At 38.6% G+C, this 26705-nt stretch overlaps 1 protein-coding gene across 1 annotated transcript in view; it reads left to right on the top strand.

The window, feature by feature from the left end:
* The window catches only part of TRPS1 (transcriptional repressor GATA binding 1), a 403828-nt gene that overhangs the window by 169911 nt on the left and 207212 nt on the right, over positions 1-26705 (top strand). Inside the window, 1 exon segment of the mRNA XM_053715304.1 lies at positions 22564-23678. Coding sequence (XP_053571279.1) covers positions 22564-23678 — 1115 coding nt within the window.

The following is a 26705-nucleotide window of genomic DNA, read 5'->3' as shown; positions in this document are numbered from 1 at the left end:
TTTTTTCTTACCTTTTCCCTGTGGGCTGTTAGGCTCGCGGGGGCTGAAAATACTTCATTTCATTGCGTCATTCTTGGCGCGGACTTTTTTGGCGCAAAATTTTTTTCTGTTTCCGGCGTCATATGTGTCGCCGGAAGTTGCGTCATTTTTTACGTTCTTTTGCGCCAAAAGTGTCGGCGTTCCGGATGTGGTGTCATTTTTGGCGCCAAAAGCATTTAGGCGCCAAATAATGTGGGCGTCTTTTTTGGCGCTAAAAAAATATGGGCGTCACTATTGTCTCCACATTATTTAAGTCTCATTATTTTGTGCTTCTGGTTTCTAGAAGCTTATTCACTGGCATTTTTTTCCCATTCCTGAAACTGTCATTTAAGGAATTTGATCAATTTTGCTTTATATGTTGTTTTTTCTATTACATATTGCAAGATGTCCCACGTTGAAGCTGAGTCAGAAGATACTTCTGGAAAATCGCTGCCTGGTGCTGGAGCTACCAAAGCTAAGTGTATCTGCTGTAAACTTTTGGTATCTGTTCCTCCAGCTGTTGTTTGTACTGTTTGTCATGACAAACTTGCTAATGCAGATAATATTTCCTTTAGTACTGTTACATTACCTGTTGCTGTTCCGTCAACATCTAATATTCAGAGTGTTCCTGATAACATAAGAGATTTCTCCAACATAGGTGTGTCCGGTCCACGGCGTCATCCTTACTTGTGGGATATTCTCTTCCCCAACAGGAAATGGCAAAGAGCCCAGCAAAGCTGGTCACATGATCCCTCCTAGGCTCCGCCTACCCCAGTCATTCTCTTTGCCGTTGTACAGGCAACATCTCCACGGAGATGGCTTAGAGTTTTTTAGTGTTTAACTGTAGTTTTTCATTATTCAATCAAGAGTTTGTTATTTTCAAATAGTGCTGGTACGTACTATTTACTCAGAAACAGAAAAGAGATGAAGAATTCTGTTTGTATGAGGAAAATGATTTTAGCAACCGTAACTAAAATCCATGGCTGTTCCACACAGGACTGTTGAGAGCAATTAACTTCAGTTGGGGGAACAGTTTGCAGTCCTTTGCTGCTTGAGGTATGACACATTCTAACAAGACGATGTAATGCTGGAAGCTGTCATTTTCCCTATGGGATCCGGTAAGCCATGTTTATTACGATTGTAAATAAGGGCTTCACAAGGGCTTATTTAAACTGTAGACTTTTTCTGGGCTAAATCGATTGATTATTAACACATATTTAGCCTTGAGGAATCATTTTATCTGGGTATTTTGATATAATAATATCGGCAGGCACTGTTTTAGACACCTTATTCTTTAGGGGCTTTCCCAAAGCATAGGCAGAGTCTCATTTTCGCGCCGGTGTTGCGCACTTGTTTTTGAGAGGCATGGCATGCAGTCGCATGTGAGAGGAGCTCTGATACTTATAAAAGACTTCTGAAGGCGTCATTTGGTATCGTATTCCCCTTTGGGTTTGGTTGGGTCTCAGCAAAGCAGATACCAGGGACTGTAAAGGGGTTTAAAGCTTAAAACGGCTCCGGTTCCGTTATTTTAAGGGTTAAAGCTTCCAAAATTGGTGTGCAATATTTTCAAGGCTTTAAGACGCTGTGGTGAAAATTTGGTGTATTTTGAACAATTCCTTCATGTTTTTTCGCAATTGCAGTAATAAAGTGTGTTCAGTTTAAAATTTAAAGTGACAGTAACGGTTTTATTTTAAAACGTTTTTTGTACTTTCTGATCAAGTTTATGCCTGTTTAACATGTCTGAACTACCAGATAGACTGTGTTCTGAATGTGGGGAAGCCAGAATTCCTATTCATTTAAATAAATGTGATTTATGTGATAATGACAATGATGCCCAAGATGATTCCTCAAGTGAGGGGAGTAAGCATGGTACTGCATCATTCCCTCCTTCGTCTACACGAGTCTTGCCCACTCAGGAGGCCCCTAGTACATCTAGCGCGCCAATACTCCTTACTATGCAACAATTAACGGCTGTAATGGATAATTCTGTCAAAAACATTTTAGCCAAAATTAACCCTTGTCAGCATAAGCGTGGCTGCTCTGTTTTAGTTACTGAAGAGCATGACGACGCTGATATTAATATCTCTGAAGGGCCCCTAACCCAATCTGAGGGGGCCAGGGAGGTTTTGTCTGAGGGAGAAATTACTGATTTAGGGAACATTTCTCAGCAGGCTGAATCTGATGTGATTACATTTAAATTTAAATTGGAACATCTCCGCATTTTGCTTAAGGAGGTATTATCCACTCTGGATGATTGTGAAAATTTAGTCATCCCAGAGAAACTATGTAAAATGGACAAGTTCCTAGAGGTGCCGGGGCTCCCAGAAGCTTTTCCTATACCCAAGCGGGTGGCGGACATTGTTAATAAAGAATGGGAAAGGCCCGGTATTCCTTTCGTCCCTCCCCCCATATTTAAAAAATTGTTTCCTATGGTCGACCCCAGAAAGGACTTATGGCAGTCAGTCCCCAAGGTCGAGGGAGCGGTTTCTACTTTAAACAAACGCACCACTATTCCCATAGAGGATAGTTGTGCTTTCAAAGATCCTATGGATAAAAAATTAGAAGGTTTGCTTAAAAAGATGTTTGTTCAGCAGGGTTACCTTCTACAACCCATTTCATGCATTGTCCCTGTCACTACTGCCGCATATTTCTGGTTTGATGAACTGCTTAAGGTGCTCGATAGTGACTCTCCTCCTTATGAGGAGATTATGGACAGAATCAATGCTCTCAAATTGGCTAATTCTTTCACTCTAGACGCCTCTTTGCAATTGGCTAAGTTAGCGGCTAAGAACTCTGGGTTTGCTATTGTGGCGCGCAGAGCGCTTTGGTTGAAATCTTGGTCGGCTGATGCGTCTTCCAAGAACAAGCTACTAAACATTCCTTTCAAGGGGAAAACGCTGTTTGGTCCTGACTTGAAAGAGATTATCTCTGATATCACTGGGGGTAAGGGCCACGCCCTTCCTCAGGATCGGCCCTTCAAGGCAAAAAATAGACCTAATTTTCGTCCCTTTCGTAAAAACGGACCAGCCCAAGGTGCTACGTCCTCTAAGCAAGAGGGTAATACTTCTCAGGCCAAGCCAGCTTGGAGACCAATGCAAGGCTGGAACAAGGGAAAGCAGGCCAAGAAACCTGCCACTGCTACCAAGACAGCATGAAATATTGGCCCCCGATCCGGGACCGGATCTGGTGGGGGGCAGACTCTCTCTCTTCGCTCAGGCTTGGGCAAGAGATGTTCTGGATCCTTGGGCGCTAGAAATAGTCTCCCAGGGTTATCTTCTGGAATTCAAGGGACTTCCCCCAAGGGGGAGGTTCCACAGGTCGCAGTTGTCTTCAGACCACATAAAAAGACAGGCGTTCTTACATTGTGTAGAAGACCTGTTAAAAATGGGAGTGATTCATCCTGTTCCATTAAGAGAACAAGGGATGGGGTTCTACTCCAATCTGTTCATAGTTCCCAAAAAAGAGGGAACGTTCAGACCAATCCTAGATCTCAAGATCTTAAACAAATTTCTCAAGGTCCCATCGTTCAAGATGGAAACCATTCGAACTATCCTTCCTTCCATCCAGGAAGGTCAATTCATGACCACGGTGGATTTAAAGGATGCGTATCTACATATTCCTATCCACAAGGAACATCATCGGTTCCTAAGGTTTGCATTCCTGGACAAACATTACCAGTTCGTGGCGCTTCCTTTCGGATTAGCCACTGCTCCAAGGATTTTCACAAAGGTACTAGGGTCCCTTCTAGCGGTGCTAAGACCAAGGGGCATTGCAGTAGTACCTTACCTGGACGACATTCTGATTCAAGCGTCGTCCCTTCCTCAAGCAAAGGCTCACACGGACATTGTCCTGGCCTTTCTCAGATCTCACGGCTGGAAAGTGAACGTGGAAAAGAGTTCTCTATCCCCGTCAACAAGGGTTCCCTTCTTGGGAACAATTATAGACTCCTTAGAAATGAGGATCTTTCTAACAGAGGCCAGAAAAACAAAGCTTCTGGACTCTTGTCGGATACTTCATTCCGTTCCTCTTCCTTCCATAGCTCATTGCATGGAAGTGATCGGGTTGATGGTGGCGGCGATGGACATAGTTCCTTTTGCGCGCATTCATCTAAGACCATTACAACTGTGCATGCTCAGTCAGTGGAATGGGGACTATACAGACTTGTCTCCGAAGATACAAGTAAATCAGAGAACCAGAGACTCACTCCGTTGGTGGCTGTCCCTGGACAATCTGTCTCAAGGGATGATGTTCCACAGACCAGAGTGGGTCATTGTCACGACCGACGCCAGTCTGATAGGCTGGGGCGCGGTCTGGGGATCCCGGAAAGCTCAGGGTCTTTGGTCTCGGGAAGAATCTCTTCTACCGATAAATATTCTGGAACTGAGAGCGATATTCAATGCTCTCCAGGCCTGGCCCCAGCTTGCGAGGACCAGGTTCATACGGTTTCAATCAGACAACATGACGACTGTTGCGTACATCAACCATCAGGGGGGAACAAGGAGTTCCCTAGCGATGGAAGAAGTAACCAAAATTATTCTTTGGGCGGAGTCTCACTCCTGCCACCTGTCTGCTATCCACATCCCAGGAGTGGAAAATTGGGAAGCGGATTTTCTGAGTCGGCAGACATTGCATCCGGGGGAGTGGGAACTCCATCCGGAAATCTTTGCCCAAGTCACTCACCTGTGGGGCATTCCAGACATGGATCTGATGGCCTCTCGTCAGAACTTCAAAGTTCCTTGCTACGGGGCCAGATCCAGGGATCCCAAGGCGGCTCTAGTGGATGCACTAGTAGCACCTTGGACCTTCAAACTAGCTTATGTGTTCCCGCCATTTCCTCTCATCCCCAGGCTGCTAGCCAGGATCAAGCAGGAGAGGGCGTCGGTGATCTTGATAGCTCCTGCGTGGCCACGCAGGACTCGGTATGCAGATCTGGTGAATATGTCATCGGCTCCACCTTGGAAGCTACCTTTGAGACGAGACCTTCTTGTTCAGGGTCCGTTCGAACATCCGAATCTGGTTTCACTCCAGCTGACTGCTTGGAGATTGAACGCTTGATTTTATCGAAGCGAGGATTCTCAGATTCTGTTATCGATACTCTTGTTCAGGCCAGAAAGCCTGTGACTAGAAAGATTTACCATAAAATTTGGAAAAAATATATCTGTTGGTGTGAATCTAAAGGATTCCCTTGGGACAAGGTTAAGATTCCTAGGATTCTATCCTTCCTTCAAGAAGGATTGGAAAAAGGATTATCTGCAAGTTCCCTGAAGGGACAGATTTCTGCCTTGTCGGTATTACTTCACAAAAAGCTGGCAGCTGTGCCAGATGTTCAAGCCTTTGTTCAGGCTCTGGTCAGAATCAAGCCTGTTTACAAACCTTTGACTCCTCCTTGGAGTCTCAATTTAGTTCTTTCAGTTCTTCAGGGGGTTCCGTTTGAACCCTTACATTCCATTGATATTAAGTTATTATCTTGGAAAGTTTTGTTTTTAGTTGCGATTTCTTCTGCTAGAAGAGTCTCAGAATTATCTGCTCTGCAGTGTTCTCCTCCTTATCTGGTGTTCCATGCAGATAAGGTGGTTTTACGTACTAAACCTGGTTTTCTTCCAAAAGTTGTTTCTAACAAAAACATTAACCAGGAGATTATCGTACCTTCTCTGTGTCCAAAACCAGTTTCAAAGAAGGAACGTTTGTTGCACAATTTGGATGTTGTTCGCGCTCTAAAATTCTTTTTAGATGCTACAAAGGATTTTAGACAAACATCTTCCTTGTTTGTTGTTTATTCAGGTAAAAGGAGAGGTCAAAAAGCAACTTCTACCTCTCTCTCTTTTTGGATTAAAAGCATCATCAGATTGGCTTACGAGACTGCCGGACGGCAGCCTCCCGAAAGAATCACAGCTCATTCCACTAGGGCTGTGGCTTCCACATGGGCCTTCAAGAACGAGGCTTCTGTTGATCAGATATGTAGGGCAGCGACTTGGTCTTCACTGCACACTTTTACCAAATTTTACAAGTTTGATACTTTTGCTTCTTCTGAGGCTATTTTTGGGAGAAAGGTTTTGCAAGCCGTGGTGCCTTCCATTTAGGTGACCTGATTTGCTCCCTCCCTTCATCCGTGTCCTAAAGCTTTGGTATTGGTTCCCACAAGTAAGGATGACGCCGTGGACCGGACACACCTATGTTGGAGAAAACAGAATTTATGTTTACCTGATAAATTTCTTTCTCCAACGGTGTGTCCGGTCCACGGCCCGCCCTGGTTTTTTTAATCAGGTCTGATATTTTATTTTCTTTAACTACAGTCACCACGGTACCATATGGTTTCTCCTATGCAAATATTCCTCCTTAACGTCGGTCGAATGACTGGGGTAGGCGGAGCCTAGGAGGGATCATGTGACCAGCTTTGCTGGGCTCTTTGCCATTTCCTGTTGGGGAAGAGAATATCCCACAAGTAAGGATGACGCCGTGGACCGGACACACCGTTGGAGAAAGAAATTTATCAGGTAAACATAAATTCTGTTTTTGTTTCTAAATCCATTAAGAAGGCTATGTCTGTTATTCCTCCTTCTAGTAAACGTAAAAGTCTTTTAAAACTTCTCATTTTTCAGATGAATTTTTAAATGAACATCATCATTCTGATACTGATATTGGTTCTTCTGATTCAGAGGATTCTGTCTCAGAGGTTGATGCTGATAAATCTTCATATTTATTTAAAATGGAATTTATTCGTTCTTTACTTAAAGAAGTCCTAATTGCATTAGAAATTGAGGATTCTAGTCCTCTTGATACTAAATCTAAACGTTTAGATAAGGTTTTTAAATCTCCTGTAGTTATTTCAGAAGTGTTTCCTGTCCCTGGTGCTATTTCTGAAGTAATTTCCAGGGAATGGAATAATTTGGGTAATTCTTTTACTCCTTCAAAACGTTTTAAGCAATTATATCCTGTGCCATCTGACAGATTAGAATTTTGGGACAAAATCCCTAAGGTTGATGGGGCTGTCTCTACTCTTGCTAAGCGTACTACTATTCCTACGGCAGATGGTACTTCCTTTAAGGATCCTTTAGATAGGAAAATTGAATCCTTTCTAAGAAAAGCTTACTTGTGTTCAGGTAATCTTCTTAGACCTGCTATATCTTTAGCGGATGTTGCTGCAGCTTCAACTTTTTGGTTAGAAGCTTTAGCGCAACAAGTAACAGATCATAATTCTCATAGCAGCATTATTCTTCTACAACATGCTAATAATTTTATTTGTGATGCCATCTTTGATATCATTAGAGTTGATGTCAGGTATATGTCTCTAGCTATTTTAGCTAGAAGAGCTTTATGGCTTAAAACTTGGAATGCTGATATGTCTTCTAAGTCTACTCTGCTTTCCCTTTCTTTCCAGGGTAATAAATTATTTGGTTCTCAGTTGGATTCTATTATCTCAACTGTTATTGGAGGGAAAGGAACTTTTTTACCACAGGATAAAAAATCTAAAGGTAAATTTAGGTCTAATAATCGTTTTCGTTCCTTTCGTCACAACAAGGAACAAAAGCCTGATCCTTCATCCTCAGGAGCGGTATCCGTTTGGAAACCATCTCCAGTCTGGAATAAATCCAAGCCTTTTAGAAAACCAAAGCCAGCTCCCAAGTCCACATAAAGGTGTGGCCCTAATTCCAGCTCAGCTGGTAGGGGGCAGATTACGTTTTTTTCAAAGAAATTTGGTTCAATTCTGTTCACAATCTCTGGATTCAGAACATTGTTTCCGAAGGGTACAGAATTGGCTTCAAGATAAGGCCTCCTGCAAAGAGATTTTTTCTTTCCCGTGTCCCAGTAAACCTAGCGAAGGCTCAAGCATTTCTGAAATGTGTTTCAGATCTAGAGTTGGCTGGAGTAATTATGCCAGTTCCAGTTCTGGAACAGGGGCTGGGGTTTTATTCAAATCTCTTAATTGTACCAAAGAAGGAGAATTCCTTCAGACCAGTTCTGGATCTAAAAATATTGAATCGTTATGTAAGGATACCAACATTCAAAATGGTAACTATAAGGACTATCCTGACTTTTGTTCAGCAAGAGCATTATATGTCCACAATAGATTTACAGGATGCATATCTGCATATTCCGATTCATCCAGATCACTTTCAGTTTCTGAGATTCTCTTTCCTAGACAAGCATTACCAGTTTGTGGCTCTACCGTTTGGCCTAGCTACAGCTCCAAGAATTTTTACAAAGGTTCTCGGTGCCCTTCATTGTGGTATTTCCTTATTTGGACAATATCTTGGTACTTGCTCAGTCTTCACATTTAGCAGAATCTCATACGAATCGACTTGTGTTGTTTCTTCAAGATCATAGTTGGAGGATCAATTTACCAAGAAGTTCATTGATTCCTCAGACAAGGGTAACCTTTTTAGGTTTCCAGATAGATTCAGTGTCCATGACTCTGTCTCTGACAGACAAGAGACGTCTAAAATTGATATCAGCTTGTCGAAACCTTCAGTCACAATCATTCCCTTCGGTAGCTTTATGCATGGAAATTCTAGGTCTTATGACTGTAGCATCGGATGCGATCCCCTTTGCTCGTTTTCACATGCGACCTCTTCAGCTCTGTATGCTGAACCAGTGGTGCAGGGATTACACAAAGATATCTCAATTAATATCTTTAACACCGATTGTACGACACTCTCTGATGTGGTGGACAGATCACCATCGTTTAGTTCAGGGGGCTTCTTTTGTTCTTCCGACCTGGACTGTAATTTCAACAGATGCAAGTCTGACAGGTTGGGGAGCTGTTTGGGGGTCTCTGACAGCACAAGGGGTTTGGGAATCTCAGGAGGTGAGATTACTGATCAATATTTTGGAACTCCGTGCAATTTTCAGAGCTCTTCAGTCATGGCCTCTTCTAAAGAGAGAATCGTTCATTTGTTTTCAGACAGACAATGTCACAACTGTGGCATACATCAATCATCAAGGAGGGACTCACAGTCCTCTGGCTATGAGGGAAGTATCTCGAATTCTGGTATGGGCGGAATCCAGCTCCTGTCTAGTTTCTGCGGTTCATATCCCAGGTATAGACAATTGGGAAGCGGATTATCTCAGTCGCCAAACGTTACATCCGGGCGAATGGTCTCTTCACCCAGAGGTATTTCTTCAGATTGTTCAAATGTGGGGACTTCCAGAAATAGATCTGATGGCCTCTCATCTAAACAAGAAACTTCCCAGGTATCTGTCCAGATCCAGGGATCCTCAAGCGGAAGCAGTGGATGCATTGTCACTTCCTTGGAAGTATCATCCTGCCTATATCTTTCCGCCTCTAGTTCTTATTCCAAGAGTAATCTCCAAGATTCTGAAGGAATGCTCGTTTGTTCTGCTGGTAGCTCCAGCATGGCCTCACAGGTTTTGGTATGCGGATCTTGTCCGGATGGCCTCTTGCCAACCGTGGACTCTTCCGTTAAGACCAGACCTTTTGTCGCAAGGTCCTTTTTTCCATCAGGATCTCAAATCCTTAAATTTAAAGGTATGGAGATTGAACGCTTGATTCTTAGTCAAAGAGGTTTCTCTGACTCTGTGATTAATACTATGTTACAGGCTCGTAAATCTGTATCTAGGGAGATATATTATAGAATCTGGAAGACTTATATTTCTTGGTGTCTTTCTCATCATTTTTCCTGGCATTCTTTTAGAATTCCGAGAATTTTACAGTTTCTTCAGGATGGTTTGGATATAGGTTTGTCTGCAAGTTCCTTGAAAGGACAAATCTCTGCTCTTTCTGTTCTTTTTCACAGAAAGATTGCTAATCTTCCTGATATTCATTGTTTTGTACAAGCTTTGGTTCGTATAAAACCTGTCATTAAGTCAATTTCTCCTCCTTGGAGTTTGAATTTGGTTCTGGGGGCTCTTCAAGCTCCTCCGTTTGAACCTATGCATTCGTTGGACATCAAATTACTTTCTTGGAAAGTTTTGTTCCTTTTGGCCATCTCTTCTGCCAGACGAGTTTCTGAATTATCTGCTCTTTCTTGTGAGTCTCCTTTTCTGATTTTTCATCAGGATAAGGCGGTGTTGCGAACTTCTTTTAAATTTTTACCTAAGGTTGTGAAGTCTAACAACATTAGTAGAGAAATTGTGGTTCCTTCATTGTGTCCTAATCCTAAGAATTCTAAGGAGAGATCATTGCATTCTTTGGATGTAGTTAGAGCTTTGAAATATTATGTTGAAGCTACTAAGAATTTCCGAAAGACTTCTAGTCTATTTGTTATCTTTTCCGGTTCTAGGAAAGGTCAGAAGGCCTCTGCCATTTCTTTGGCATCTTGGTTGAAATCTTTTTAATTCATCATGCTTATGTCGAGTCGGGTAAAACTCCGCCTCTAGTTCTTATTCCAAGAGTAATCTCCAAGATTCTGAAGGAATGCTCGTTTGTTCTGCTGGTAGCTCCAGCATGGCCTCACAGGTTTTGGTATGCGGATCTTGTCCGGATGGCCTCTTGCCAACCGTGGACTCTTCCGTTAAGACCAGACCTTTTGTCGCAAGGTCCTTTTTTCCATCAGGATCTCAAATCCTTAAATTTAAAGGTATGGAGATTGAACGCTTGATTCTTAGTCAAAGAGGTTTCTCTGACTCTGTGATTAATACTATGTTACAGGCTCGTAAATCTGTATCTAGGGAGATATATTATAGAATCTGGAAGACTTATATTTCTTGGTGTCTTTCTCATCATTTTTCCTGGCATTCTTTTAGAATTCCGAGAATTTTACAGTTTCTTCAGGATGGTTTGGATATAGGTTTGTCTGCAAGTTCCTTGAAAGGACAAATCTCTGCTCTTTCTGTTCTTTTTCACAGAAAGATTGCTAATCTTCCTGATATTCATTGTTTTGTACAAGCTTTGGTTCGTATAAAACCTGTCATTAAGTCAATTTCTCCTCCTTGGAGTTTGAATTTGGTTCTGGGGTCTCTTCAAGCTCCTCCGTTTGAACCTATGCATTCGTTGGACATCAAATTACTTTCTTGGAAAGTTTTGTTCCTTTTGGCCATCTCTTCTGCCAGACGAGTTTCTGAATTATCTGCTCTTTCTTGTGAGTCTCCTTTTCTGATTTTTCATCAGGATAAGGCGGTGTTGCGAACTTCTTTTAAATTTTTACCTAAGGTTGTGAAGTCTAACAACATTAGTAGAGAAATTGTGGTTCCTTCATTGTGTCCTAATCCTAAGAATTCTAAGGAGAGATCATTGCATTCTTTGGATGTAGTTAGAGCTTTGAAATATTATGTTGAAGCTACTAAGAATTTCCGAAAGACTTCTAGTCTATTTTTTATCTTTTCCGGTTCTAGGAAAGGTCAGAAGGCCTCTGCCATTTCTTTGGCATCTTGGTTGAAATCTTTTTAATTCATCATGCTTATGTCGAGTCGGGTAAAACTCCGCCTCAAAGGATTACAGCTCATTCTACTAGGTCAGTTTCTACTTCCTGGGCGTTTAGGAATGAAGCTTCGGTTGGTCAGATTTGCAAAGCAGCAACTTGGTCTTCTTTGCATACTTTTACTAAATTCTACCATTTTGATGTGTTTTCTTCTTCTGAAGCTGTTTTTGGTAGAAAAGTACTTCAGGCTGCTGTTTCAGTTTGAATCTTCTGCTTATAATTTCAGTTTTTTTCATTTAATCTTTATTTTGGGTGTGGATTATTTTTCAGCGGAATTGGCTGTCTTTATTTTATCCCTCCCTCTCTAGTGACTCTTGCGTGGAAAGATCCACATCTTGGGTAGTCATTATCCCATACGTCACTAGCTCATGGACTCTTGCTAATTACATGAAAGAAAACATAATTTATGTAAGAACTTACCTGATAAATTCATTTCTTTCATATTAGCAAGAGTCCATGAGGCCCACCCTTTTTTGTGGTGGTTATGATTTTTTTGTATAAAGCACAATTATTCCAATTCCTTATTTTTTATGCTTTCGCACTCTTTTCTTATCACCCCACTTCTTGGCTATTCGTTAAACTGATTTGTGGGTGTGGTGAGGGGTGTATTTATAGGCATTTTAAGGTTTGGGAAACTTTGCCCCTCCTGGTAGGAATGTATATCCCATACGTCACTAGCTCATGGACTCTTGCTAATATGAAAGAAATTAATTTATCAGGTAAGTTCTTACATAAATTATGTTATTGTCTTACTAGCTCTAATAGTATTCAGATACTTTCTTAGCAACACTGTAAATATATATATATATATATAGTTGTACCTGGAAAAAGCTTGAAACAAAACTGCATAACAATACTCCAGTGATGATAGACTAAATTCAAATTTTTTTGGGGATAGAGACAAAATATAATAAGTACTTTAATTACTTTACCTGCAGATTTATACTGCAGTGCCTCACCATTAACCCTTTCTTTTACGTTTCTGAATTGTACAGCTCTTATTCACCCCACACAAAAAAAAAATATGCCCATGTTTTATGGCGCTTTAAAGGGACAGTACACTGCAAAATGGGATGATATTAAGGGTAATATCAGATCTCATTATGTCATAAGTTGTTTTACACAGACTTGCTTCCTTATCTTATATTTGTCTGGAACACCGAAGCTCAATACCTAGAGAGAACAATGGAAAATTATCATTTTATTACTTAAATATCCTGCAGTCCACTGAGATTGTAACTTCTTCTGCTGGCTGTGTTTACTTAGGGTTGTCAATAGCATATACTCGAGTATCAAAACTTTCAGTATAGGTGGCTATAACACAGTCTAAATCAGGTATTTCAAATGCTTAAAAAGGAGTAAAGGAGCTTCTTGTAAACAATTAAATACACTCTAGCAGGTAAAATGGATCATTGGCAATAATTTAAAGGGAAGAAAATGTTTGGGTGAACTGTCTCTTTAAAGCTAAAGTATTACATTTCTTCATAAATGGAAAGAGTCCACAGCTGCATTCATTACTTTTGGGAATTAAGAACCTGGCCACCAGGAGGAGGCAAAAGACACCCCAGCCAAAGGCTTAAATTCTGCTCCCACTTCCCTCATCCCCCAGTCATTCTTTGCCTTTCGTCCCAGGAGGTTGGCAGAGAAGTGTCAGAAGTTTGTTTTCGTTTCTTATGGAGGGTAGTACTCTTCAGCGTGGGACATGAGTTTTAAGTAATCCTATCAGTCTCTCAGTGAGGGCTTGGATGAATGTTAGAGTCCGGAGATGCAGGAAGAGTCTTTCTGCGAAACCATCCCGACTTATATTAACAACTCCACAAGCAATTGGCGTTGTCAAACTTCACTCTGCTGCCTGCTTTCTTCTCTTGAGTCCATGGCAGAGGCGAGGCTACCATGCGTCACACTTGAAGGGCCGTGCTCCTGTTCAACGGCATAGATTCCAGTAAGATCATTTCATTTTACTTCTTCATGATTGTACTGTAACTCATTTGTTCCAGCGAACTCACATGAAAAATATAGGGTCTCTGTGGGACTCCTTTAATATTTTGGAATCAAGGGTTAGTATCTCCTGAGGGGGATTATTGAACAGGGTTTTTTAATCATGTTTATGTGATTCAATCTGCTTATGTGTAGTGTTAGCTGGGCTCGTGGATTTGAAACATAATGGACTTTCGAAGTGACGCGACCTTATGGTCGGGCGCACTTTTTTGGACTGTACGGTTCACCTTGTGACCGGGCGTGTTTACGTTGTGGTCTCCTATTTCCGCATTCCTGACTGTGTGGCAACGGAGAAATCTAGTCCGCTAGTGTCTGTTTCATAGGAGGTGGTGAGTGCCCCAGCCATTGTGGGTGTCGGGTACCGTTTAAATGGTTTTATATTTAGTCTATTTTTTGGTATCCTTTATCAGCTATGGAAGATGCTGATATTGAAATTGTTCAACTTTCTGATTCAGATTCTTTGTCCTGTGACGAATGTGAATTGGCACCATTATGGTCAGTTATGGTCTTTAGGCCGTTCTAGAGTGCCTTGTTCCTTGGGCTCGGGGATTCAAGGGACTGCTGAGCCATCCGCCTCGGGGGGGCCCTGTCCTCCTGGAGGCGAGTTTCCTACCGCTCCCTACTACTACACATGCGGGGGTAGCCCAGGTTATGTTGGATTGTTTCCCCCGGGGAACATGATGAGCTGTACATTATTTAAAGGGACATGAAACATGATAGAGAATGTGATTTTAAATAACATTCCAATTTTGTTTCTATTACCTAATAAGTTTTTATTTTTTGCTTTCTTTTGTTGAAGAGGATACCTAGGTAGACTCAGGAACTGCTGATTGGTGGATGCAAATATTTGCTTCATGTTATTGGCCAACCCAGTGTATTATATAGCCCCCCGCAGTGCATTGTTGCTTCTTCAACAAAAGATACCAAGAGAATGAAGCAAATAAGATAACAGAAGTAAATTGGAAAGTTGTTTAAAATTGTATCCTCTCTCTGAATCGTTAAACACAATGGGCCTTTGCACAAACAAGTTCCATTGCCCAGCTATTACAAGTTTTGCAATATCGCAATTGCGCATTTGCCTTTTACACAACAATCCTTTCCGCGCTCGAAGAGCTGTAGTTAAGTTTTGCGCAGCATAAAAGTTTCACGAAACACTTCAAAAATACATTACAAAGTACACTAAAACTTATATTAACACTGTCTAATAAAAATTACTTTTAAAAAAATATTGCACAGAAAAGTTATAACGAATCAGTTACGAGATCTCAGGTTTTAGAGAAAAAAAAACATGGATTTATGTGTATAGACATATATGTTTTGGAGATGACAGAAAGATTTTACATTACAATCTTATGTACATTAAACAATATCTCAGAGATATTCGCATATAGATCTCAAAATATCTAGATATATCTATTTATAGCGAGATATGTATATAAAAATGTCAAAAAATTGTCACATATATAGACAAATTTATTTATAAATTAATAGAACATATTCCATTACGAAAACATTTTCGCAATATGAAATATTCGCATTTTCATGTACACTTTGTGAGGGGAATACATCATGGGATTTGTGCAACATATTTAGGTTTTTGTGTGTGTTTTTTTCTATTTGTCTTCTTCATTGACTTCTATAGGAAATACGTGAACGTGCTCGCGGTTTGGCTGTTTAGATTATGCGACTTAACGCACTCGCAAAATAAAGTTATTTTGCAACTTGTAATAGCTGCGCAACCACAAATGCGAAAAAGCCATAACGTGCTGTGTTTTCACAACTGATTTGCCGCGCGACTTGTAATCTTGAGCAAAGCTTTACAGCATGAGTAGTGACAAAATTATGTTGTCATAATTTTTTTTCATTGCACTGTCCCTTTAATGATCAAATGACGCATATACAGATATTTCCTCCAGAATATAACTTGTGATATTACTTCACCGAACATCCTTCAACATTCTAGAGTTTGTCTCTGGCTCACTGTTGTTTTTGTGCTGCTAAAAAACTAGAAACAAACGGTACATAGTGAACGAGCAGCAAACATCTTGGCTGTTCTACAGCAGACAGGAAAGAGAAGATGGACTGGGTGTGAGTTCTGCACTCTAGAGAGGAGTAACTGAACATTCTATATTTCCACACCTCAGAAATTAAGTGTTTTCTGGATCATAAAAGAGCATTTTATTTCTGACGTATTCTTTGTGGGCCTTTCAAACTCAACGTAACATTACTAGACAGGTGTGGCACACTCTTGGGAAGGGCAGCTGTGCCTGCTATGACAACCTTTATTTTTACAACACAGGCCTTGGAAACTCTTTATTTTCCTTCTCGCTGTCATTCCAGTCTTAAATCACAAGAATAATTAAACCATTTAATGTCTTATTTTTTTATAGTGGGGATAAAGTGTTGGCGTCTAATACTGTAATGTCTGTGATATGCATTTTCCTTTTTTTTTAAAGAACAGCAATTGTGGGAATATATCAGTGGTGTAAATGATTGAATTTGGAAATAGTTAAAAACTTTTAAGCTATGAGAATTCCAAGTAACAGCAGTAGGAAAAGAAAACAATGTCTTATACAGTCATTAAAAAAAAAAATCGGCAGTACCCTTGATAATTATGAGATTAAGTTCTGTAATGTATTAGCTGTGAGGCTGCTTTTAATTCTTAAGATAATATATATTGTACGTCTTAAGATCTTTATCGTTTTTAATTTTTTGATAATTGAATAATTGTATGTCAGAAAATGCTATAAGAAAAATCTTACAATTTGTGTCAGTTTTCTTTCGCAGAACAAGGCTTGACAAATCCCAGAAACTTTTGGCTGTCTACATTTTGCATTAAAGAACCATTATAGTCAAGAAACAACATGCTCTATTACATAGTTATACAGCTGAGTTGTGTGGCTAGTGCTGCTGATTTGATCAGCGACTATTTCCTCTTGGGACTAGCAGTGCTTTGCTGGTCCCAAGTGCTAATTATATTATGTAGTAAACCCCTTTTGGGGGCTAAATACAGAGGTGCAGGTTGCTAGTCTTATAATTACATGCTCAATAAAACCAGGTGCCAGGGGCCACTGGTTCAGAATATTAATCCTGGGCCCTGGCTCCTAACTGTTTTGGGTTATTCTCCATAGATTTATATACAAATACCATTGTCTGGCTTCTAAATATTCTTATTGACTCCTTAATTTTAAACAAAATTGTTGCTTTCTAAATTAGAGCTTGTTATTTTTATTTTTACTTTAATGGCCCTTAAAGGGACAGTATGCACTCATTTTCATATAACTGCATGTAATAGACACTACTATAAAGAATAAGATGCACAGATACTGATATAAAAATCCAGTATAAAATGGTTTAAAAACGTACTTAGAAGCTTTCAGTTTAGCTCTGTTGAAAAGGCCGTTGGAAAGCCCACTGCAAGTGGTAAATAAGACACTCCCCCTCCCCCTTCTTTTGCATATGAAAAGACCCTTTACACAAACAGGAGCAAGCTGGAGAAGGTAGCTGACGGTATTCACATAAAACTTTGGGGCTTAGTTAGGAGTCTGAAAATCAGAGCAATGTTCTTTAAAAATAAGCAAAATTATACATTTAAAAAAAAACAAAAAAAACTTTATGAGCTTTATAAATAGATCATCTACAAAACATTTATGCAAAGAAAAAATGAGTGTATAATGGCCCTTTAAATCATCTTAATTCTATGTAAGTTTCCTTCCTGGCTCATAAAAATCTGTGTCTGGTTTCTGAATTGTCAATCTGCATTTTAATCTTCATTTACATTTTTGTAGCCGTCACTAGAATTTTTGTATTCTATATCTCCAACGTCTTGATAACAGAAACCAAAGAATAAATGTAGGCAGCAGATGATAGTTTAATTAATAAAAAGTGACTAGAACCTTGACACATTATCTACAAACCACATCAAATCACCACAATTTTCAGGTAAATGTAAGTCCTTTCTTAATTTAGAGTGGAAGGATAACAGCAATTTTGACAGAAATCTTCAGGTTGGTTCCTCTAAAAGAGAAACCATAGTGTGAAACAATACCGCTGAGCAATCCTACTGTTACAGAGCTTCAATAGCTCTAAGAATTATGCTTTATAAGGAAAAACCAGGGTAATGCAGGATGTATATTATTGTTCTCTTGTGTTAAGAACCGATCACTGTGATACTTTTTGTTTAGCGGTTGATCAGTTTAAGCCAGGGGTTTTCAGACCTGTCCCCAGGTCTCCCTAACAGGCAAGATTTTTAGGATGTCTGAACTGGAGCATAGGTGAAGTAATCAGCTGATTAGTAAACATGGTTATTTACCTGCTGTCACCCAAGGTAATCCTGAAAATCTGGCCTGTTAGGAAGGTCTGAGGGCAGGTTTGAAAACTCCTGGTTTAAACAGAATGTGTGTTTTATTATGACATAGCAATGTGTTTGAGTATTAATGCAAAAATCCAGGCAATTCCAAAGGGTTCACATTTTTTCCCCTTACAGTTATATAGTCATCCTGCTTTTTTCTGATGCTTTTATTGATATTTTTATTATTTTTCTAGAAAAAAATAGCCTTTTTTACATAGATCTAGGGATTGTGGCTTAAGACTTGGTTGACCGGTAGTTCTAAGCATATCTTTTGGTCAGAGAGATGTACTTTCGGTCTCTCCTAGATTGCAATGAGCTTACAAAAACACTTTTCCTACTGAGGATGGTAAAAGCAAGTCGAAACCTGGTCATTCTTGAAGCATTTTTCCTTTTGCAAAATATATCTTAAATCTAAAATAGTTGCCCTGTTGAGCCTGAACCGTTTTTTAATTTCAGAATCAGTTAAAGCATGCAGGCCACAACGGGGCAGAAAAAGTCTCGGCGCCCGTGCGCACCTTTGTAAGGGCATATCTCTGTCGCAATCATCAGCCTCTTCCGAACGCCGAGCAGCGGACAAATGCGCTAAAATGAGAAAGTATTCCATTTTCAGATAGGTGAAAGTGGGCAATACTGAAGATTCGCCTATGGTATATATGGCGCAAATGCAAAGACGTAATTCACTGCAAGACTACACTTCACTATTTGCGAGAAGTGATGCTGAATACCAGACAACTCGTATTTCAGTCTCTGCATGTACAATTACAACTTGATCCCTTATGTGTATTAGCGCTCTCGGGAGTGCGCCCGTTCGCCTAGCGAACTTAAGCGAGGTGCGAAAAAGGTTTATTCAGATTAGCGCAATTTTAGGCGCAGTGAGCAATAATAAATATGAGGATCCTTTTATATGCAAGATTTTGGGCGTAATTACATCAGGAGTCCTTTGATAAATCTAGCCCTAAGTGTTCAGAGCTAAGCTGCACAATGCCCAGAAACTGTGCCAGAAGTAAGGATATTGATGCATTGCAATTGACATGATAGGTTTCCTTTGGAAGTTCAGAATGATGATGATGACAGTTAACATGAAGGTCCAACTGAAAAATAATGTAAAGATACAACATGAAAACAGCTATGATTTGCACAAATGTAATGTAGAATGACAAATCAAGTTGTCTAGTGTGTAATCTGTACCCCAGATGTATTTCATACCCACCCAGCTATTTTGGTTTTGATTTAGTATGTCTCATTTAGGAAAATGTATGTTCAATGGAAGAGGAAGATATTTACCATGGTTTAGTGCAGGGCTCGACAAACCTGGGAGCCACTGACTCCTAGAATTTTACCCCTGGCCCCTAACTTTTTGGGGTATTCTCCATATATCTATATACAAATCCAACTGTCTGGCTCCTAAAAATATTCCTGGCTCCTTAATATTCTTACTGGCTCCTAATTTTTGAACATATTCGTCAGGCACTGGTTTAGTGTATCATTTACCCTTTATTACACAAGTTAATTGGAAAATTAAAGGGATAGAAACATCAAAAATTAAACTTGCTTTGTTTTCTTGGTATCCCTTGCTGAAAAAGAATACACACATATCCTACACTAGTTTGAGCTCGCTGATGATTGGTGCTGCACACATTTGTCTCTTGTTTTTGGCTAACTAGATAGTTAGTAGTGCAATGCTGCTCCTGCACCATAGGATAGCAGCAGTATAATGCAAATTTGATAATAGATGTAAATTGTGTGTGTTCTACCAAATCAAAGAAAATGGTTGTGGTTTCCTGTCCCTTTAAGTGTTCACAATAATGCTGAGATACCAGCCAGCCACCTTTTGTATGAACCAAGCAAGGACGTTTGTATATAGAAGCATTACAATTCAAAATTTACTTTTTTTTCACTCTCCTAGTGAAATCCTTTTTATTTGTTTAGAAATATTGATGTAATAATTTTGGGATTAACTAAAATGTGCATATATCGTTCTCGATCCCTGTCATCCTTGAATGGCGCGTCTAATCTCTGACTGATAAGAAGAAGCAGTATTTATTTTTGTTCTGATTCCATAGTACACAAGGAAAATTGTAAGTTTAGTGTGTCAGTAATAAGTGTATTCATTGAGTTAAGAATATACATTTATTGCTGCCACCTTCCCAAAATAAACACAAGTAATACTGATGTAATAACAACCTGCCATCTTCCTTTTCAACCATAACATACCTTTTTGTGCATTGTATTTTGTTTATTCTAATACATAGAACATTGCTTCATAGTCTTCAGTGTTTTTTTTCAGAAGTATGATGGTGCACTATAGAAAGATATATTTAACCAGAATAAAACATAGCTTTTGGAAAATACATTACAAAAAGAATTGGCGGCTGCTGCATTTTTATTCTTTTATTTTTTGGGATCATTTTTACTTTTCAACTAGTTTTTTAAAATGTTAAGGTATTTCTCAGCCCTTAAAAGAGCAAGTTTCTCGTTGTTGCTCAAGGGGGCAATAAAAATACAAATGTAGAACAAAACATTTAAAAAGACTGCTTTAGACATTTATTACAGACTACTAGCTTTACTTCTAAAGCACCTTTTTAACCCTGTATTGGGAATGGTTACTCTTTTCAGCACCCACTTAAGTCCCATTTTTTTTCTTTGAACCTCTTCCCACCTTTATGACGTTCCATGCTATCCTAACTGCGCTGGGCTTTAGCGCCGTTGGACGGCATGGGACGCCCTAGCCGTTTGGCTGTCCTGAAGCCATAGCAGCTTGGTAAATGGGATCACGGGCTGAAGGGTATGTCTAGTGTCATAGGCACTCCCGCTGACCTGATCCCATCATTGAAATCACGCTATCGTATGAACAAAGTTCCGCTGTAGGCAAATAAGTCTTGGCGGGAAAGGGTTTAGGGATATGGAACAGTACTTCTTTAGTAAAAACAAATATGCTAAATCACAGTAAACAAACAAAAAAAGATTGTGTAAAAAACAGCAAACAACTTACTTGTTTTCTTGAAAAATGAGCATTGAAATTCTCAGTGTTGCTACTGCGCTCAGCGAAATGAGGGAGCTGACATATTGGTAACTTAAGTTGCATTCTGTCCTCCTCTGAGCATGGGCAAAACTGTCTTTCTGTTTTGCTGATATTTACTTAATAGTAAACCAGCCCATGTTACTTTTTGAAGATGTTTTTATATCAGGCTAGATATGCCTTCCTGTAGAGACCCCAGCCCCCTTGTAGGGATGTGACAGGAAATAAAGGCAAAATCCTTTTAAAATTATGAATAATGTATATTGCAATGATTTCTATTAGGTATCATTCATGGTTTAATGTTTTATTTTTATTACTACAATACAGCAGATTATTTTATATCCCTTTTAAGCTAGACATGGTAAGCCATTCAGATGCTGTACTGCTTGCCCCATAGATCTAAAGCAGTGCGAATAAACACCAATTGACTCACGAGTCACTGATTATGTGATGTGACAGGTCTTAGTGTCTAATGCAAAGCAGCAGAAGCAATACTGTGGGAAGTTAGGCACAGCATCTGATTGGCTACACTACCTGTTTTTAATCTATTGATAAGAAAAGTTCAGACACGGGTGGCCATTGAGGAGAGTAACACGGCCGATTGGAGATTAAGAAAGGTCAGTCAGTTATTTAAACTTTGATAAGTGTTGATAGACTAGAGTAACTATTTTTTCTTTTAGGTGTACTGTATTGATTCAAATTTGTATGGTCACTGGTTCTTTTTATGGATGTGGTAGGCATAAAATAAATTAGAGCATATGTCTTCCATCTTGTGCCACATATATAGACAAATGCAGGACACGTGCACTGGTTAGTCTAATATGCATATACGCTGGCCACTGCTCTAGTGATGCGTGATCTGAGTTTTAAAATATAATTATCATATTATTATCTTTTCTAACTTATGAAATATCTACTAATGCAACCTAAAAACAAATGAAATCCTAAATCAATGATATTATAAACAACTTTGTAATGTATAGTTAAAAAAAAACCCAGACATCTAGGGAAATATTTTATTTAAAGGGGCAGTCAAGTCAAAATTTAAACTCAGGATTCAGATAGGGCATGCAATTTTAAACAACCTTCCAATTTACTTTTATCATCAGATTTGTTTTGGTCTTTTGGTGTTCTTTGTTAAGTTAAGCCTAGATAGGCTCATAAACTGATTTCTAAGCCATTGAAGGCTTCCTCTTATCTCATTGCATTTTGACAGTTTTTCACAGCTATACATTTTTATATTCATGTGTGTCATAGAGCTTACATTGTGCTCACTCCTGTGGATATATTTATGAGTCAGCACTGGTTGGCTAAAATGCAAGTTTCTCAAAGGAACTGAAATAAGGTGGCATTCTGCAGAGGATTAGAAACAAGGTAATCACAGAGGTAAAATGTGTATTAATATAACAGTGTTGGTTAATCAAAATTGGGGAATGGGTAATAAAAATGGATTATCTATTTTTTTAAACAATACATTTTTTAAAAAAAATAGACCGTTGTCTATTGTCCGTTTAATAATAATATTTCACATAATGTTCCATAGTTGTATGCTGGGGCCAAACAGCCAACAATGGCCTGATCACATTAAAGTCAACAGTGATTCTTGTAGACACATTATTAGATTAGCTTTACCAAAGGAATGTCATTGACCCCCTTACTTTAGGTTTTCATGTCTCTTTAAACGATGTAGTTCCCATTTTTATGTTTTACAATGCATGGTGATGTTTTTGTTTTGTTTTTGTATTTTTATGGCCATACTATTTACTTGCATTTTTTTTTTTATTAATTTTTTTTTATAGGTGACATTTGGCGGAACCTTCATCGGCATTGGGCGTAAAACTCCAGATTGCCAAGGCAATACGAAGTACTTCCGTTGCAAATTCTGCAACTTCACGTACATGGGCAACGCGTCCACCGAGCTGGAGCAACACTTTCTCAAGACGCATCCTAACAAAATGAAAGTGTCCTCTGATTCTGGTAAACCTTCAGAGAAAAGCACCAATAAATCAAGCCCTGTTCCTCATTCTTGTGAGCCTGGAGATTTGGGAAGGTGGCAAGACAAAATCACTGTTAAAGCAGCAGATGATATGCCAGTTGGATATTCAGTGCCAATTAATCCAGTAGATTCATCCAGGGAAAATGGTACAGATGACACCAACTACTACTGGTGCAAATTTTGTAGTTTCAGCTGTGAATCATCCAGCAATTTCAAACTAATAGAGCATCACAGCAAACATCATGGGGGAGGGAAATCAGAGAGCCCTAATTCAGATATGAATGACAAGATCTTCAGAGGATCAGTCATTAATCAAAATGAAATTACCAAAAATTCTGATGAACAGCTTTCAGCAAAAATAGAGAAAGGATTGGCTAAAAAGAAAGATCTCTCCAGTAAGCCAACTGAGGATATAATAGTAACAAACTACAATTGTCAGTTTTGTGACTTTAGGTACTCTAAGAGCCATGGTCCAGAGGTAATAGTTGTTGGGCCACTACTACGTCATTACCTACAGCATCACAATATTCACAAGTGTACTATTAAACATTGCCCATTTTGTCCCCGAGGTCTCTGTAGCCCTGAAAAGCACCTTGGAGAAATTACTTACCCATTTGCTTGCAAAAAAAGTAATTGTTCTCATTGTGCTCTTTTGCTGTTGCACTTATCTTCTGGGGCGACAGAGAGCACAAGAGTTAAACACCAGTGTGATCAATGCTCATTCTCCTCTCCTGATGTAGATGTGCTCCTGCTTCATTATGAAAATGAACATGAATCCAAGGCAACTGATGTCAAACAGGAACAGAATCACCAGCAAGGAACTGAGGGACAGCTGACCGTCAAAGAAAACAAAGAACATTCATGTACGAAATGTGACTTTATTACCCAGGCAGAAGAAGACCTTTCACGACACTACAGGTAAGCAGAAATTGTAACTATTAGATATATTTAAGTTCTTGTGATCATATTAAAGCCTTTAATATCTTGATACCTTCTAGAGAGTCGAAAGTGATATGTATATTGTACCCCAGAAAGTAGTTTTTATAGTGATAATGTACTTCAAAATTTTCTCCCCTTTAAACTGTTCTCAGTGATCTATTTTACCTGCTGGAGTGTATTAAGTTGTGTGCAAATTGCTCCTTTACCTTTGTGTTGTTTGAAATAGCTGTTTTTGCCCATTGAAAGTGCCACCTATACTGAAAATGTAAATACTGCACTAATAGCTAATGAAAAGCTATAAACCAGATCAAACAAAATAAATCAACCTCCCAGTGGGTAGTAAAATGTTTATTTACAATTTTTATCTCAGGCAGATATAAGATAATGAAGCATTTGTTTAAATAGAGTGATAAGATACTGAGTTTTGTTCATTTTAGGGCATTATTTCATATACACAAATAAACCTAATGGAGCAAATTCCCATACATTTAATGATCTAAATCTGTTATAACAAATCATTGAAATCATTTTAAGGGGAGACCAATTTTACAATACACTTTAAATACTTTTAAAAGCTATGAGTACCAAAAAATGATAGAAGTTGATCATGACAAATCAAAAAGCTGCTATTGAGAAGTATTTTTTTATTATTCAAAAAAAAAAAAAAAGTATTAAAATACTTGACAGGGAAAAAACTAATTAGGATTTAATGTTTAAATGCTTGTCCTATCAGTGCTTTTTTGATGCAACAGTTGCATCAAATTTCCCCTAATATAAAGTAATTGGCAACATACTGATAAATTGTGTTGCCTTGGATTTGAGTTCTGATCTCATTTTCAGTACTCTACTGGGTTTTGTTTTGGATTCACCCATCAGTCACATTCTAGTACTGTTGATAAAAATTCACAACCTATCCAAAACTCAAATGTGTTTTAAAGGGACATTCCAGCATAAACTATTTTGTATCTAAAACAATTCTGCAAAGTTTGCTATGAAACTTTGACATAATTGGATAAAAATATACAAATATGCAGGTCTTATGTTAGTTTCTGTGTTTTGTGATTGTTCATTTTTGGTTTGTTTTTAAATATATGCAAATAAAACACAATAATTTTACTTTTTGAAAGATTGAGGACTTTTTCTTTTGTGTTCATTGAAAGGGATACTAGACCCATTTTTTTTTCTTTCATGATTCAGATAGAGCATGCAATTTTAAACAACTTTCTAATTTAACCCTATTATCAATTTTACTTTGTTCTTTGGCTATATTTATTTGAAAAGCAAGAATGTAAGCTTAGGAGCCAGCCCATTTTTGTTTCAGCACTTGGGTTGCACTTGCTGATTTTTGGCTAAATGTAACCACCAATCAGCAAGCACTATCCAGGTTGTTAGTTTAGTACGTTTTATGTAAAAAAATAAATAAATGAATAACCTAGCTGTAGAATAACTAACTAACTACATAAATAATGATTTATAATATATACATTTTTGTAGGAGCATCTGAATTGTATGTATGCATTTAAAAAAATAAAATAAAAATAACAGCAGATTTATTGCAAACTACTCTAACTGTACTGTGTAGCCCCATAATAGTATAGATTCTCCCTTTAATTAAATATGAAACCCACATTTTTGTTTTCATGATTTATATAGAGCATGACGTTTTAAACAACTTTCTAATTTACTTCTATTATCATTTTTTCTTCATTTTCTTGGTATCTTTTGTTGAAGAGCAAACATGGTATCCATTTGCAAGAGCACTAGTTGGCTGCACTATTTCCTGCCATGTAGTGCTCTAGATGCCTACCTAGGTATCTCTTCAACACAGATTATCATGGGAATGAAGCAAATGTGATAATTAAAGTAAATTGGAAACTTTTTAAAAATGTTATGCTCTGTCAATCTCAAAATAATGTTTCATATCCCTTTAAAACCTACTTTTAGACTGATAGCTCTCTTTTTTATACTAGTCTTGTGCTTTTAGTCAAATTAATTTTCCTCTATCAGTAAAGTATTTTTTTCTATTTCTTGTTCCTCTGTTGCCAAAACCTTCAGCATCTAAAATGTTAAATACATCAGCAGAGATACAGAGAACATACATTGAACTTAAAGGGACTTAATACTCATATGCTAAATCACTTGAAACTGATGCAGTATAACTGTAAAAAGCTGACAGGAAAATATCACCTGAGCATCTTTATGTAAAAAAGGAAGATATTTTACCTCACAATCTCCTCAGCTCACCAGAGTAAGTTCTGTGTAAAAAGTTATACTCAACTGCTCCCAGCTGCAGGTAAAAACATTTAAAAAAAATGAAGAAATGAACAGCAGCCAATCAGCATCAGCAGTGCTGAGGTCATGAACTCTTACTGTGATCTCATGAGATTTGACTTAACTCTCATGAGATTTCATAGTAAGCTTCCTTTACCTGATTGGTGAAATAATATGAGAGTGCACGATGCTCATCCCTTCAGATGTCCCAGGACAAACACACTAAAATGCTGCTTAGAAATCCTTTACAATGGGAGGTGGCTACTGAGGATTTTTTGAGGTAAAATATCTTTCTTTTTTACATAGAGATGTTCAGGAGATATTTTCTAGTCGGCTTTTTACAGCTATGCTGCATCACTTTCAAGTGTTTAAACATTTGGGTATTATGGCCCTTTAACCATCCACTCTCGATCAATGAATAAAAAAGAATCCCTAAAATCACTTCCTCTTTCTTTAATTTAGCACTGTTGTACAATAGCGCATCCCTTATTTTTGTGGTAAGTGACACTCTTTGCAGGCTCCTAAAGCTGGACGACAAGCTCTCCCCTATGCCAACAAAGTATAAATGAAGAGAAAAGTAGTCTCCGCAGAGTGAACAAGGTACAAACATGGTGGTTACCGTTTTACCGTAACGCCAACTGCTTCTTTGTTACTGGTATTATGACAGAGCCCCTGAAATGACATCTATGGTTTTACTGATTTTGCTTATTACTTTGGTTAGTTTTGTCCTGCAAC

This window comes from Bombina bombina, chromosome 5 (genome assembly GCF_027579735.1).
Source record: "Bombina bombina isolate aBomBom1 chromosome 5, aBomBom1.pri, whole genome shotgun sequence".
Taxonomy (NCBI): domain Eukaryota; kingdom Metazoa; phylum Chordata; class Amphibia; order Anura; family Bombinatoridae; genus Bombina; species Bombina bombina.
This window is presented reverse-complemented; position numbering and strand designations above follow the sequence as displayed.